Source organism: Panulirus ornatus, chromosome 31 (genome assembly GCF_036320965.1).
Source record: "Panulirus ornatus isolate Po-2019 chromosome 31, ASM3632096v1, whole genome shotgun sequence".
Taxonomy (NCBI): Eukaryota; Metazoa; Arthropoda; class Malacostraca; order Decapoda; family Palinuridae; genus Panulirus; species Panulirus ornatus.
The window spans coordinates 11,615,657-11,632,075 of NC_092254.1; the positions used below are offsets into that span (position 1 = coordinate 11,615,657).

General features: G+C 39.8%; 1 protein-coding gene across 9 annotated transcripts in view; it reads left to right on the plus strand.

The window, feature by feature from the left end:
• Positions 1–16,419, plus strand: part of LOC139758810 (putative neural-cadherin 2) — an 831,293-nt gene that overhangs the window by 790,663 nt on the left and 24,211 nt on the right. For 8 of the 9 annotated variants that reach the window (XM_071680628.1, XM_071680630.1, XM_071680627.1 and 5 more), the window contains 7 exons: positions 1,593–1,992; positions 4,326–4,528; positions 5,491–5,654; positions 6,710–6,878; positions 9,405–9,692; positions 10,390–10,563; positions 15,127–15,272. In XM_071680628.1, the coding sequence (XP_071536729.1) occupies positions 1,593–1,992; positions 4,326–4,528; positions 5,491–5,654; positions 6,710–6,878; positions 9,405–9,692; positions 10,390–10,563; positions 15,127–15,272 (1,544 nt within the window). The remainder of the gene's footprint in view (positions 1–1,592; positions 1,993–4,325; positions 4,529–5,490; positions 5,655–6,709; positions 6,879–9,404; positions 9,693–10,389; positions 10,564–15,126; positions 15,273–16,419) is intronic. The other variant, XM_071680634.1, reaches the window with a different exon arrangement.

Consider the following 16,419-nt stretch of genomic DNA (forward strand, 5'->3'; position numbering starts at 1 on the left):
CCAAGGGTAAAATAATGACTCAACCGGTCTTTAGAGACGACGAGTTATAGGCGTAATTCCCTGACGGGTCCGTGATGATAGATACTCAATAAAGTTAATTATTGCATTATGTCTGCACTGTTTATCCATTGCTTCATATCGGTTGGTATAATATTACACGGAGTATGGAAGCACCTTGTTGGAGGGCGAGGTCACTACGGAGAAGTTACTGCTGCTGCTGCTGCTACTGAGGCATTCCACTCCTGTTTGCTGTGTGTGTGCATCCCTGGCAGTCCTCCAGGCGGTGGCTTAACGTTTCTCTTTGATCGCCGGAGAGGGAATATTATGTTCAAGGGTCAAGTGCCTCAGACTGATGTTGTGCATCTTGCTGGCTATAGGGTTTAATAATTATTGAAGATCCTGAGGAGTGTGTTTTACAAACTATGTGGTAAGCCAGATTTTTGTATTTGGATAAGTATTGGAGAAAAAAATATCATGGAATAAAAAAGTTTACCGTGCAGTATTCATGGGCTTAGGATGGGCATACGATGAATAGGAAAGGTCTGTGATTTGTTGCGACTCAGATTGCAAGACATCCAAATGAGAGCTTGAATTATGTGCATGTGAGAGTAAGTAGTGATGTGAGTGAATGACATGAAGTGAAGGAGTGCCTCATGGCAATGTGATGTCACCTTAGTTATTCATTGGCCTTTCTTAAATGAGATTGAACAAGGACAGGCCGAGAGCAGCGTGCTACTTAGTCACGGTGAAACAGCATTTGATGTTGCTGTAGTTGTTGTACATAAATGATGCTGTACTGATAGCTCAGTCGGTGGATTTAGATAAAAAGAAAAAAGAAGGTGGGCCACCACATTGATGTTCGTAGGAGGAGGAAGATGCTGGTAGTGAATGATATTAAAAGGGGCCCGTTTGTTTTTTTAAAGGAATGGGAGATCCAAGGATAATGTTAAGTTTGGAATTGTGACGACCTGGAAGTCGTGGATGAGATCAGTAAGGATGGGCGTAGGAAAGCTGAGATCGAGATGATAAAAGAGTCCAGTAAGGGAGAAACATTGAAGGTGCACCGAGTGCTGATGGTGGATAGTTAAATTCTACATAGAGTGTATGATAAGCTTGCATGAAGAGTACTTGTTCCACCTCTGATGTATGAATTCGAAACTAAAATCTATGTAGGTCAGGAATGGTTTAAAAAGAAATATGAGCGGTGGAGATGGTTGAAATTGCGTATTTACAAAAAGAATTAGAATAATGGATAGGATAGCGAACGAACGAAAAAGGATCTGTGGTGGGAAATAGTCATTAGAAAGGAGCATGGAAGGACGTTGTTTTGACTGGCATGATCATGTAAAGCACATAACAAATGATGTTTGGTTGACCAAGATGGCATACCGTATAGCAGTCCAGTAAAAGTTACGACTTGATGGGATAGAACATAGAATAGAACAGTTGCTATGGGGAAGTACCGAAGCATGTGTGTGCATGTGTTATGCAGGGTATTGTATACACTTGATCCACCCCAATGGAACAGGAACTGAGGAAATGAGATCGTTTAAAGTCATCAGCTTAATCCCTTTCTTTGTACCGCTGTGTAGGGAGGAGAGCAGGGCGTGGACTACCGTGTGGAAGGAGCGTGGGGCGCTCTGACAGTGGATTCTGGCGGAGGAGTCAGTTTGCGACGCCCTCTGGACCGCGAGGCACCCGGCGGCGACACGGACGAAGCCAGGGTCATCGCCGTGGACCGGGGCCATCCGCCGCTCTCCGCTACAGCCACCCTCACCATCACCGTCACTGACGTCAACGACTGTCCCCCGCACCTCCTGCCGCCCACGTTCCTCCACGTCACCGAGGGCGGCCCTCCCACCAAGCTGGGGAACCTTAAGGTCACTGATCCCGACGTGTGGGCACAAGGGCACGGCCCTCCCTTCAACCTCTCCTTAGCACCCTCCAACCCTGCTCACGTCTTCTCCCTCGTTGGCCTCAAGTTCGACCCTCGTGAGTATCAAGTACCCTATGTAGACCGGAGCTGGGCCGTCGGTACACTTATATTTGTACTTTTCATTGTAATATCGCCAAAAACGTTGATAATTAGTAACTAATATCGCCTTAAATAAGTATTTTTTAGTGTTTACAAGGAAGTAAAACAATCTTTAACGATAAATTGATCTCTTAAATAAGCCTTGAACCAACGCACTTGTGATATCAGAGGCTGACACTATGCTCACCAGCTCACTGTGCCACGATCTGTATCGCGATATGGTAGTTCAAGGCCCTTTTGGGAGACAGGTCATTACAAGATAGCCGTAAATTATCTTGCACTTATTTTTTTCTCTACTAACCAGATTATATTTCAATAGTCTTTGTTGACTAATAGTACATTATCTAAAGGGATCTGGAAACACAGGGCTGAAAATTTTTCGAGAACTCAAGTAACATATTCGAATATATTGGTAATGAAAATGAAGAGGGTGAGAGAGGCAGGTAAAGATACTATAGAATAAGAGTAAAGGTTAGGAAAAAACGGGAGTGAATGGTTACAAGAATGAACACGAATGCCAAGTGAAATGTTCGCTCCCAGGGAGCAACAGCAACGAGGGTCCCCACCTCCACCATAACAAACCTTGAGTGTTGAGGTCTTTTGGATGAGGTTGTTTATGATGTCTCGATATACATAATCTTTATCAATATATCGCCTCTGTGATGAAGCATGGTCGCCAGCACTCTTCTTATTTACTGTGAAGATAGTGAGGGAAAGAGGAGGAGAGCCAGGAGATGAACAAAGGAACTGTAAGAAGGGAGAGATTGTTATGAGAAGGTATGGGGAAAGTAAAATCCGTGTGAGAATATAGGGAATGATGTAGGTGGCTCTGAGACAGAGGACAAAGGGGACTGGAAGTGAGGCAAGTTATGTAGGAGTCGGTAAGTAGGAAAAGGAATGGGTCAGGTTATGTGTAATAGGTGAGTGGAAGATGGGTAGAGGCAGGCTGAAAGAAGCATAGCACAACCGTGATAGTCGGAAAGTATGAGAAGGTATCGATAGAGTGAATGGAAAAAAAAATCAATATAAATATTGTGGAAGAAGTAAGAGGAAATGGGAAACACGAAAGAACAGAGGAAACATTGGCAACAAAATTAGACTCAGGGATGAATACTTAAGAAACAAAGCCTCTCGTCTCATCACTTCCTCAGGCATTATTTTCTTCAACCTTCCTTCTCTGTCTGCCACGGTGTTGCTGCTTTTTCATAGTTCTACAGATATATTAGTCGCTACTCTCACGAGCTGTTATCAATTGTTCCTGCCACCAAGGCCAGCATCCAAGCAACACCTTGGAGGATTGTCAAGCTTAGAGTTTCAGTTGTTCTCTTGGCTTTTCTAACATGAGTGTCAACTGTCTCCTTCTTAGTGTATGGACATTCATGTCAACCATTTTGGTTCAGTGTATGGACGGTAGTGGTGTCAACTTTTACGTTCTAGCAGCATTTCACAGCTAGATGTAACTCCAGATAGCATTATTGGCTGCTGCATCAGTACGTAGTAGGGTGTAACTGTATGTGGTTCTTTGTCAAGCAGAATGATACATTGCTTAAGGTAGGAGCGTCAAGCAGCTTGGTACAATAGTTCATATGGTAGTGTCAAATAACGACAGTGTTCTAGCTGTAGTCAGAGGTTCAGGAATATATCTGGGCAGCATGGCAGTCCATTGGATAGTAGTAATAGCAGCATATCAGTTTTCAGGGAGGGTGTTTGGGAAAAAGTGTCCTAGCAAGGGTGTCGAGCAGTATGGCAGAATACTTATGGCATTATATATGCATCTGGAGTGTAGAGGTACAGGCACTGTCAAGCAGTTTAGCAGAATGTCCCCAAGCAATAATGTCAGGAAACTAAGCCATACACCCTACACACTTTTGTTTCACCTCTTCACTTTTCTAAACCGATCACTTAATTTTTTTCTTTCAAACTGTTCCCCCCCCCCAAAAAAAAAAATAGTTCAGCACCTCTCTCTCCTGAAGGTGGTACGAGGCTGCCTACCAGGGAGTTTCTACCTTCTGATATCAGGAGGGTTAGTGACAGTGGAGAGAATGTCAGGTTATTTGCCTTGGCCCATATTGATGTCTGTTCTTTCTGCCTCACATGCACATGGGTTGCTAGCATTGTCAAAAATAAGATGCTCTAACTATCTCATACATAACCCTGGACAACACCTAACTCATGAAACCCATTATTCCTAATTCCATTTTTTCCTGTGGGAGCTTTACATGCTGGCCCTTCCCAGTGGCAAAATTATTTGCCTTAGGTACCCGTAGGTAGGCTCCTTTCTCACCCACAGGTCTGGACAGCGGTCGTGGAGGAGCAGAACTGTGGACACTGGGTGCTGTGGACCGTGAGGAGTACCGTCAATTGCTTGTGGGAATAGTGGTGGCCGATGTGCAGGGCTTGGCTGCTACACACACTGTCACCATTGTCGTCAACGACCTCAATGACAACCCGATGAAACCAGGTGCCAAGACTGTCTACCTCTGGAAGACCCAGGTGAGGTTTCTTTGCATTTGCATTTCCTTTTCTTTTTTGCAAAGACAGCAGCACATGCTTCCAGCAACACAAATATCTAAGATGTTGCATGGCATACAGAAAGAATCATCCTCCTATTGGAAGGTTAGGTGACAGTTTTTACACTTTGAAGAACTTTTGGGTTTTTATATGCGAGGAGGAAACACACACATGACTTTGATTATGTAATTGATAGGTGAAAGAAATAACCTATAAGAAATGGGGTTGACAACTATATTAATGTCAAGAATGTATTTGTGAGAAGTCTTGGGATAGTCAGAAGGGTTTATTGACAGAGTTAGATGAGGTTTGATCACTGGATTTTTCCAATACGTTGACCTACGAAGCGGTGATAAGGAAAATGAGGATATAGAGCAGTGAACATTGAAGGGAAAGAAGCCTGTATTCACATTCAAGTTGTTTTTATCAAGAGACAAGAGACCCCCAATCCACCAGACAGTGAAGTGGATGCATTAGAATAACACCACTTTCAGCTGGCATCACACATAGAGGCATGAGATGGCTAAGGTGACCAAAGTAATGTAATTTCTAAAGAATATAATCTTGTCAAAGAATTACTGCAAAAGGTCCATCATGTCCCTGCTAGTGACAGTATTACATCTTGAACCCGCAGAAGCTCCATGAAATGGTTCCTGGAGTTTAATGATAATACTGGTAATAATGATACTGACCAAGATATTATCATTTTTGTAATTATCATATTTTTATGGTCATTGATATGCATTACTGAACACCATGGGCAAATGAGTACAAGAGCTATAAATACCTTTGACATGGGTATATTATCGTCAGTGGACAGAAAGAAGCTTAATCTCAATGATAGCTTTTCACTCTATAGGAGTCCTGGATTATGCAATGAAATTTATGATATAATCTATTTTCTAGTGTGTGTGTGTGTGTGTGATATCATGGCTTCTTGTCAGGGTGGGGGATCAGATGCACCCCTTGGGAGAGTCTACGTGGAAGATCCCGATGACTGGGACCTATCTGACAAGGAGTTCCAGTGGGCTGGGCCCTCCCACCCTCTCTTCTCACTTGACACACACACCGGCACAATCTTCGCCTCCAGCCAGGTTAGGGAGGGAAGGTAAGACTCCCCTTCTTTTTATTTGCTCTTCCATCTTTTTTTTCTTGCAGTATGTGGGAGAAGCCAAGGGTAAAGGAAAAAAGTTGATAGATACAGTGATAGATATTCAAATGGTAAAGTGTGTGAAAATTGGAGAATTATCACAGGCTATGAAAAGTAACTGAAAAAACATTAGTAAGTAAAGGCTAAACCTCGGAACGAGATGATAGGTATTAAGGATTGGCATTAGATAATAAAATGTAGAGCACTTATTACAAAAATAGTGTATAAGAATACAAAATGCATTTTGGTAAATCTTTTTTTCTATACTTTCATAGTAGTTCTCTGTTTTTTCATTAATGAGGTAGCACCAGGAACAACCATACCACAGCTGTCATGTGTAGTGCACCAAAAACCACAGCCCCCTGTCCACAACCAGGACACATAGACCTTTCCAAAGTTTCCCCCGGCTGCTTTATATTCCCTAGTTCAGTCTGCTGCCAAAAAACACACGAAATATATCTGTATCTCAAAAGGCAGATGGTTATGACACTGCAAATACCTTTAATAGCAAAAGTCAGAAACCATACAGACACACACTAACTCATTTGGTATGGAAGACATTTCTCAACCCAAGAGCATCAAAAGGACCCATATAGACTTTAAGAATGTAGAAAAGTGCAAGAAAATTGCTGCCAATACTCAAAATCCATAGAATTAAAGAAATTGGAACCATATTCTAGAGGATGTTCTAATGTCATGAATTTGAATACCTGAGAAATCCAAGCTAATGTATGTTGTTCATAGAACACAGGAATTCAGTTGCCTTCAGAAAGAGTGGGTTAGATCTTGGAGATAAAAAGATTTCACCATTATAGGGAAATAATTTATCACCAAACGTTGATTAGCTACCTGTTTGTCATATATGCCTAATTGGATATTATTGAAATTACTTAGTTCCTTCACTTGGCACTCTTTACTCGCAGATACCTTGTTATTTGTTTCCTTTTATGTGGTCTGTGGTTGCATTCAGATTTAGTTTCTACATGTCTCGTCCCTTCTGTCTTGGTATGCAGGTACGAGTTGCAGTTCTCTGTGAGTGACCGTGTGTGGAACCAGCGTGGAGTGGGAGCCAATGTAACGGTAGTGGTACGTCTTCTGGCCCCAGATACCCTTGCACATGCTGCTCCGATCACCCTCACACCCATTACGCCCACAGATCTCACCAGGGGCTGGACTCCCACGGTGAGACCAACATCCACCTCTCACACTGTGCCCTAATTGTCTAATTAGAACAGCTATCAGATTGCATATATTGTAGGCAGTACCTACTGCAAGACTGAGAACTGAAGCCATGGATGAGTTTCACTAACAACATTTACATACAGTCAGACCATGTGTATTTACACTCAGACATTATGTGTATAGTCAACTTGTATTTATGTGAAACTGCATGTATAGTTTAAACACATCTTGTGAGAACACATATGTCCCTTAGACTATTTAGATTTTCATAACACATCTATTCTGCTTTTGCTTTGAGGGGTGTATGTGGGAAATACTTAGAAAGGCGCTACCTCGCAAGCGCGGGAGACACAAAAAAAAAAAAAAAAAAAAAAAAAGTTATCCCTGGGGATAGGGGAGAAAGAATTCTTCCCACGTATTCCCTGCGTGTCGTAGAAGGCGACTAAAAGGGAAGGGAACGGGGGGCTGGAAATCCTCCCCTCTCGTTTTTCATTTTCCTAAAGAAGGAACAGAGAAGGGGGCCAAGTGAGGATGTTCCCTCAAAGGCTCAGTCCTCTGTTCGTAACGCTACCTCGCTAATGCGGGAAATAGCGAATAGTATGAAAAAAAAAAAAAAAATCTATTCTAAAGCAAGAAGTATCACATTTTATATCTTCACCCTTTCCTTTACTGTTTTATTTTCTCACATTAGTGGGATAGCACTAGTAGCGGATGGAGAGGCCATATTCACTCACGTCCATTCTCTAGCTGTCATGTGTAACAAACACATTGAAACCACAGCCCCTATTCACAACTAGACCCCACAGATCTCTTCCTGATTTACCCTACTTGCTGCATATGCCGTGGTTGTGATCATTGACAGCACATCACCCCCATTATACTCCATCACCCCAACCCACTCTTTCCTATGCATGTCTTTCATCTTCCTTACTGTTCAGGCCTGAAGCACACAAAATTTTATTCACTCCATCCTTCCATATTTAGTTTGGTCTCTCCCTCCTAATACCCTCAACTTCTAGCACAGATATCCTCTTTGTCATAGCATTAACCTTACTTTGAATATCAGTATATTATTATGGCACAGAAATTTTTTACCATATAATACCACTTTATTTTATGTTGCCTACTGGAAATTTGGTTGAAGTTACTTTAGAATAGCAATTTATTCATTAGAAATCTAAAGGAAATAATATACAAGTGGTGTATATAATAAAGGTATGCCAGTTTCCTGTGTCCCAGGTTGGTACAAATTCCTAAAGAAGATTGTGCCACAGAATTTTTTTTTTTTTTTTTTTTTTGGGGGGGGGGGGGGCTGCCCTAAAAGACTGTCAGTCCACTTTTGTCATCAAAACATTTGATGGCATCCCTCTGTGCTTCATCACATCTGTCATAAATGTAGTATCATTAGACCACAGTAGCCTTATGACCATATATAAGACTACATGTGCCATCTCACATGTACTGTGGTATGCTGTTATTTATAGTTTATATGTATCAAGAGACTTTACATGCCATAACAATTCTTTATTATCAGACAACATTTGACAACTACTAGTATCATAGTACTGAATCAAATCATACCATATAGATCATTATACTTATGTATCCTTTGACCACATGTATACATAATTACATATATCAGGCAGAGTACAGAAACACCTATTATACCATATATATCACCATGCATATTGCGTTATTATACCACATACATTATCAAACCAATAGGTATATGTATATGTCTGTGTGTGTCTATATATATCTATACGTTGAGAGGTATAGGTATGTATATTTGCGTGTGTGGACGTGTATGTATATACATGTGTATGTGGGTGGGTTGGGGCCATTCTTTCGTCTGTTCTTTGCGCTACCTCGCTAACGCGGGAGACAGTGACAAAGTAAAATAAATAAATAAATAATATTATCAAACCACATGTATTATCATACGACTTATGTACTATATGAACTTATCTACCATATGACCATGTGTCATCAGATTACTTGTACCTCTAAACCACCTGCATAAGACCATGTCTACCGTCAGACATTGTGCATCATAAAATCGCATGCATAATCATTCCACAGTACTCTTATAACTATATTGATTAATAGGCCTCACTTGTCTTAAGAATGTATATCATTATACAAAACACAAAATTGGCGCCTTTGTCACAAGACACATAACCCAATCACATTCATTACTAGTTCATACTTTTCATCAGATTACATATGAAGGTAAGCTGTACCTGCATGTAGACCACATCTGTTGACATAGCAGATATTTCATTACATCTAAGCACTTGACTAGCCAAATCTGCCTTCAAATCCTATTTAGTTAATCACAACTGCTGTCATGCTACATCTACTCCCAGATCATAAGAGATCATGAGACTATCAAAAATTGGATTTTATTTACTTTCTCACCACATTGCCAGTAATATCTGTTGGGATGGCTTATGATTCATGACTGACATGTGAAACAAAAGTTTCAGCAGCAGGACAGTGTTAGAGCATGGTTATCCTCCTCAGCAGGGTGGTGGTGGTCTAGGGTCACTCCTGCAGGGGGTGTTAACGGTGGTGGGTGAGACTGACCACACTGTGGAAGTTGTTAGTGTTTATGGTGACTCCTACACTACCTTCCACCCTCCTGCCACAGCCAGTACATCCACACCTCCAACTTCACCCACTTCTACAGCAACATTTTTGCCTGGAGCTGGACTCCCGTCAGCATGTGTCTGGGTCAGTGTGAGAGATGCACAAGGATCCTTTATGGACCCAGTCAAGCTCCAGGGCCTTCTTGGACTCCACTCAAGCCAGGTCAGTGCAACATTTGTTTCATATCCCCTAGAGCATTGTTACTTCTGCTTTTTTAGTTTTACAACACCAATTATGCACTGCACTTGTAAAGTCGGTACCGCTCATCCATCTTTGAACTGCAATTTCAAGATTTTTCTCACCCACCTCTGGTTGGGGCCTAATCCATACCAGTGTTCACCTTATCAATCGGCATTACATCACCAAGTTAGTATCACTCATTTTAAGCCAGTATACAACTGATACAGCCCTCAAGTTTTATTTGCTATAACAGTGCAGTACCCATTAAGCTGGTATTATCATCTATGTCATCATCATATTCACAGGTCTTTGCTGCAGTATCCATACCATTTTCACATATCTAAGACATTTCCAACAGAACTGTGCCACATCCAGTAGGTTACTGTTTCATCTTCCATTTTACTCCGTGCATGTAAGACATTCTCACATCCTCAGAAGTAGCATATGTGTTTGCTCAGTAACACAACTACCACTTTACTGCCACACTCACTAGGTCAGTGTTAGTCCCATAAGATTTGTGTGGCACCCACCCATCACTTTGATGTTGCACTCAACAGTTTAGTATCACAAATGGGTCGCTACTTTAATGTACTTTTTGTAATCCATCCTTTGACACCTCAGTTTGTATCTTTTTCCTCTGTCTTTCTCTGATATAATGTCTTATTTGCTTTATGAACAGCTTGAGGCAGCTACACAGCTGATGGTAGTCGTCGACGACCCAACTGCTAGCATTAGGGGGACTATACCACACCAACCACTTCACCAAGACCCCTCCCTTGCTACTCAGGAGAGTGGCAGCAACCAGGATCCCCCCTCTGCCACCTCCTTAGCCTCTACAGCTCTCCAACTTCAGGTATTGTGGAGGTGTGTGTTGTGGTATGACGATGTTTATGTTGTGGTGAATGTGTGTTGTTTTGTGTAGTGTGCTTATAGGTTTCAGGATCTGGTAATGTGTGCTATTATACAGTGTGTGTATGTATTTGCATATATCTACTTCTTGTATCACCCAAGTAGCATGGCAGACACATAGGAATTTCTTCAACACTCATTGTCTGTCTGTCCATTCAGTGTCCTTCATTGGGGGTTACATTTTAACCTTCAGTAAAATGTTGGTGATGATTTGAAAACTCTATAGCTTTGGTCATGAAACTTTATACAATTAACAGCACCTGAATTGCTCATGACTATACTTTTGTTTTTATACCAGTTATAAAAAGGTTTAACCTGGAATATAAACTTGGTCTTAAATTTGATGAAACTTCCATGTTTAGCCTTGAAACATTTTACAGATGTTTCCCAACATCAAAGGAATTGTTTAGCGTTAGATCCTTTGCTCTCATTTTATTTTCATACCATGAATGTCCCCTGGTTTGATTTACAGTAATTGTGCTGTGGTGCAGGCAACAAAAGTGTTCCATAAAATACCCTTTTTGTTTATGATTACAGTACAGAGAAGTCCAGCTGTACTTCTTTAATTAATGGTGTGATTCGACCCCGGGCAATGCCTACTTTAAATGGTCCACCTAGCTGCATGTGCACTTTTCCCACATACTGTAATTCCATGTATTCTCTGAACTTTGTTAGACTTGGAAGTGGGACCGTGAGCTGTTGTTACACATTGTTTTTGTGTGACATTGGTGCTTTCAACCCCCAATTTCCTGCAATGTGTATAGAATTTATGACAGATTTTTCAGATTTGTTTTTATGGAGGTTTTCTTTTGTGTGGGTGCATAGGTATCCTTTCCAGTCTAAGAATTAGAGCATAAATTTCTGTACACAAATTTTGTTAAATTGTCCACAAGATATTTTGATTGTGTTACAAGAGAAAATTGGTGCCTTTATTTTCAGACGTTTTGTCCTAAAATAATATAACCGTAAAGAATTATTTAGACGTATGATGTACATTAAACATTTCAATTACAAACTTTTTGTTTTTATTATTTCTTTTTAGGGTTGTCTTTGAGGATTAACTATGTAACTTTCACTATCATGATACAACCTTATTGACTTTTGTATATTATGATCATTAATAAGTTGTTCACTTAGTTTATTCCATTCATTCAGTAGCCTTACTAAACTATAAAAGTGTTCCTCAGAACATTTCGGACACCAGCAATACAGCATAGTTACAAGGAAAGTAATAAGAATGGGTGGAAATACTGTGTGAATATTCATACTATCAAAAACATCTCTTAAATTCCATGACTAAAGGAGGTATTTTCTTCATTATGAGTCAGGTGTCCAGGTTAAACCTTTTTACAGGTAGCATAAAATTCAAACTAGAGTTATGGGTCTAATGCCATTCCATTCATTATGAGGTAGGATAAGGTACAGGCTAATATTTTATTATTATTATTTCATATTATTTTGCTTTGTCGCTGTCTCCCGCGTTTGCGAGGTAGCGCAAGGAAACAGATGAAAGAAATGGCCCAACCCACCCCCATACACATGTATGTACATACACTTCCTCACACGCAAATATACATACCCATACATCTCAATGTACACATATATATACACACACAGACACATACATATATACACATGCACACAATTCACGCTGTCTGCCTTTATTCATTCTCATCGCCACCTCGCCACACATGGAATAACATCCCCCTCCCCCCTCATATTTTAGTAAATGACATAACTTAGGTAAAATTCAAACAAGAGTTAGTGTATAGGCATAAAACCATGCAAATATGTAAATGCTGGGAGATGAATATAAAAATTTTTATGGACTGTGATCTATTATTGTCTACCATACTGCATAGGCAGCACAAAAAGTATTTTTTCACATCCTTTCAAAGAAGAACCATCCACCAACTGTACACAGACACGGTGCTTCCCATCCATCTAACAAGGTTTTGTTTTGACTTATATCCTCTGGTTACTATACTCTGTCATTGCATCTTGTGAATTACTATTTGCTTTTTCATGTCACTCATCTGATTTAGGAACTTGAGGATTGTATTCAGGTTACCCCCAACTGTTCTTTCCTTCATCATGTGCAACTTTATAGCTTTCAGCCTTCCATTGTTGCTTAGTTCTCGTAATTCGGATATCATATTAGTTGCCCCTCTGTTGGACTCTTTTAATTCCTGTGCTTTTTCATTGGTATTGACCAGACTTGAGAGCCATATGCCAGTCTGTTCTGATATATGTTATGATTAACTTATGACACATTACTTATGCATGTATTGAAATGCAGTTCTGATATTTGCCAGTAGACGGTTTGCCTCCTTAACAATTTTGCTGATGTTGTGCTCTGGTGACAGGTTATGTCTCTTTCACATGCAGATTTTCCTAATATAAAATTTTCTTCAGTGAAAGAGCTTACCCCATATTTCTGCCCATAGGCTCAGCTTCTTAAACAACCTTGGGTGTTGTATAGTGTCAAATGCCTTCACACAGTCCCGAAATATAGTCAACATATAGGGGAGTCGAGAGCCAACATAAGCCCAAGGGCAAACAACCTTGCTTGGACCCATCTTTGAAAGCAAGGGGTTAGTAATGTTCTTAGAGGCCCTCTCTCTTCTTTTTTAACTTTATTATGATAGTTGTAAAAAAAAAAAATCCTGTATTAAGGCAACAGCAAATTCATATAAATGAATGATGAAGGGATTATGTGGGTTTTCACTTTCCATTTAAAGTAGGATTAAGTTGGATTTGAATAAAAGAGGATCTCAGGCCCTGGCCCCTTGACAGACCCTAGGCCTAAGGATAGTGACCTCCCCTTCCCTTCCTCTTATTGAGCCTGTCTAATTACCCAGCTTTTAAGTCCAGGACAGAGCTCATTCTGTCATAGAAGTCCAAGAGATATGTAATACATTCCCTTTTTCCCCTGAATCTGTGTTATCTCCCAGTCAGATAATTTTCAATTGCAAGTAGTCATCCAGTTGCTTTCTGATACTCTTTTCCTGTGTTTTACACACCACACTCTTCAGGGAGACTGGCCTGTAAGTCAGGAGTATTTTTGATCATCTGTCTTAAACAAAGGCACATCTGCCCACAACAATCCACTGGCACTACACCATCCCATTGTGACATATTGAAAAATATTTCAAGTAACCTAGCAGGTATATCTACAAACTAGTATTTGTTTATTTGTACAGTATGGAAAGATACTCCTATAATTGTGGGACCTACCTCTTGAACTTTGGGACCTACCTCTTGAACTTTTTTTGCTATTAAGTTGCCTTTGATATCCTTGTAAACTGCCAGCATTCACCATTTCTTTGTGTTATATTACAACCATCCATCACCCTTATGTTAAAACAGTACTTCTTTGCATCTCTATTGATGAGTTTCTTGCCATGGCCTCTGGTTACTCTTTTACTGCATCTCATGTGTGTGTTGCAGTATGGAGGTAAGATTTAGGGATTGTTGTGTGTTGTAACGTGATAGGAATTTTGTTTTGTAGAGACAAATTATGTTGCTTCGTATTCATACTGATTTTTTTTGGTGTCACTTTCTTGAGCTGCATATAGTAGTGTTTTGGTGTAGATGTGATGAGTTTGGATGTAACTGATGGATGAGTGGTATGTATTGGAAGTTGGATGTTTTGTAAGGTCAGGTATTTGGTTTGGAGGTATGTGGGTGTTTTGCTTGGTACACACAATAGTTGTTTCAGGTGAATTTTGTTTTACATGTACGTATGTCATGAATACTCTGTATTTGTAAATGAACACTGCCTCTGAATATTACTCCGTTGTTAGAAAAACATAAAACACAGATCTGTTATGTAACAAAAATTTCTTATCCATGGATAAAGTATACTTCTAAACCAATTTTGATGATTCTTTCAATTCTCTATTTCATGCCATGTTAAATTCAGTACATGATACAGTAACATTAAAAGTTGATAAGATTTTGTTAAAAGAATTTTATTCACTGCTGTTACCACGCATATGTGCCACACACATGCACGTCTGTGATTATCATCTCATGGGAGACATATTACAAGAATCTGTGTCAAGAGGACTTAAGGTTGATCATGCATGCATACCTCATTTGCAAAAAATATTTTAAGGGTCTGTTAATGAAAAGTAAAGGAAGTAGAAGTAGAGTTAAGAAGTACTAAAATACTTGGATCAAATTAACTCAAGCAAAGTGCTTAGCCTTTATTCTTGAAGGGGTCAGATGGCAATTCTTAATGCCCATAAACAAAATATTTGTCAAATCACTAGTAGAGGTGAGTTACCAAAGGACTGGCACAACTACATGTAAGACTGGAGGTATGCATTGTACTTTGATTTGCTTATTAGTTAAACTTGCATCAGTTTCAGGAAAGCAATGGAAAATATAAGACAGAATTGTAAAATATAAGTTCATGAACAACCAGCATTTTCTCAAACATGCCTACGTGCATGTATGCACATACACACACAAAAAAGTAATAATGATCTCATCTGTTCAGGTTGTAGACACAAATGCGACCTCTTTGGTGACCCCACGTCTTAGTCGTGCCCATGCGTGCCATGCCTATTCCCCCGAGTCGGAAACATGCTCCTCCACGACCTGTTTGAATGGTGGGAAGTGCGTCTGGTCCCCAGTAGGCAACAGGTAATGGCTATTTTTCTCCTGGCATTAGACAGATGTACACAAACTTGCTTATGAATCATGTATGTGTAGAAGATTATTAAGTGGGTCTTGCTAATGCAAATCTATGATTTAAGTTAAACGTAGTTTATGATAAATAAGATACACACATTTGAAATGTGGTATGTGTTTTTGCAGGTTTGTGTGTTCACCTATACCTCTATGTAAAGTACAGAGAGAAAGGGCTGCACTCATGGGACCCCATGCTTTAAACATCCTTTTCTCTCATTCAGTCATTTCATTGTTCTAGCACTAACAGCAATAACCATCCTCACTTGTTTCATTCATTAACCACTATTTTACCATTGAAAAGTATAATCTTTATGCCTCATTTCATGTTTAAGTACTTGGTGTGCCTCAGAGAGGTTGCAAAAAAATTTGTCACAAGCAGATAAATAATCATTTTCTCAAACTGATATAGAATCTTGAAGATTATCATTATGGTAGGGTAAATATACAGTAAACCCTTGATTTGATGGATTAATTCCTTAATGTTGAAATTCCATTTAATTGAGAATGTAACCAATGTGCCATTTTTTTACTACAATATACAGGATACAGTTATACCATATACAGTTCACAAGCTTTCTTTCAACTCATCTATCATTTGATGTCATTTTGAATTGTGAGGATTCCAGAATTAAACTATTTAAAGAATAAAGTCACAATTTTCTGTATACAACCCGACCGCATGGTACTTTGAGGCAGACAGACTGAAACAAAGCGAGGATACCCCACATTACCAATAAGTGCAGCATTTGAGATTATTTTGTTTGGTGTCAGTATTTTTTGGTGTCAGGATGTGTGGATCAAGTGTTTGCTTTGAAGAATGTATGTGTGAAATACTTAGAAAAACAGATGGATTTGTGTGTAGCATTTATGGATCTGGAAAAGGCATATGATAGGGTGGATAGAGATGCTCTGTGGAAGGTTTTAAGAGTATATGGTATGGGAGGTAAGTTGATAGAAGCAGTGAAAAGTTTTTACCAAGACTGTAAGGCATGTTTACGAGTAGGAAGAGAGGAGAGTGATTTGTTCCCAGTGAATGTCCACTTGTGGCAGGGGTGTGTAATGTTTCCATGGTTGTTTAATTTGTTTATGGATGGGGTGG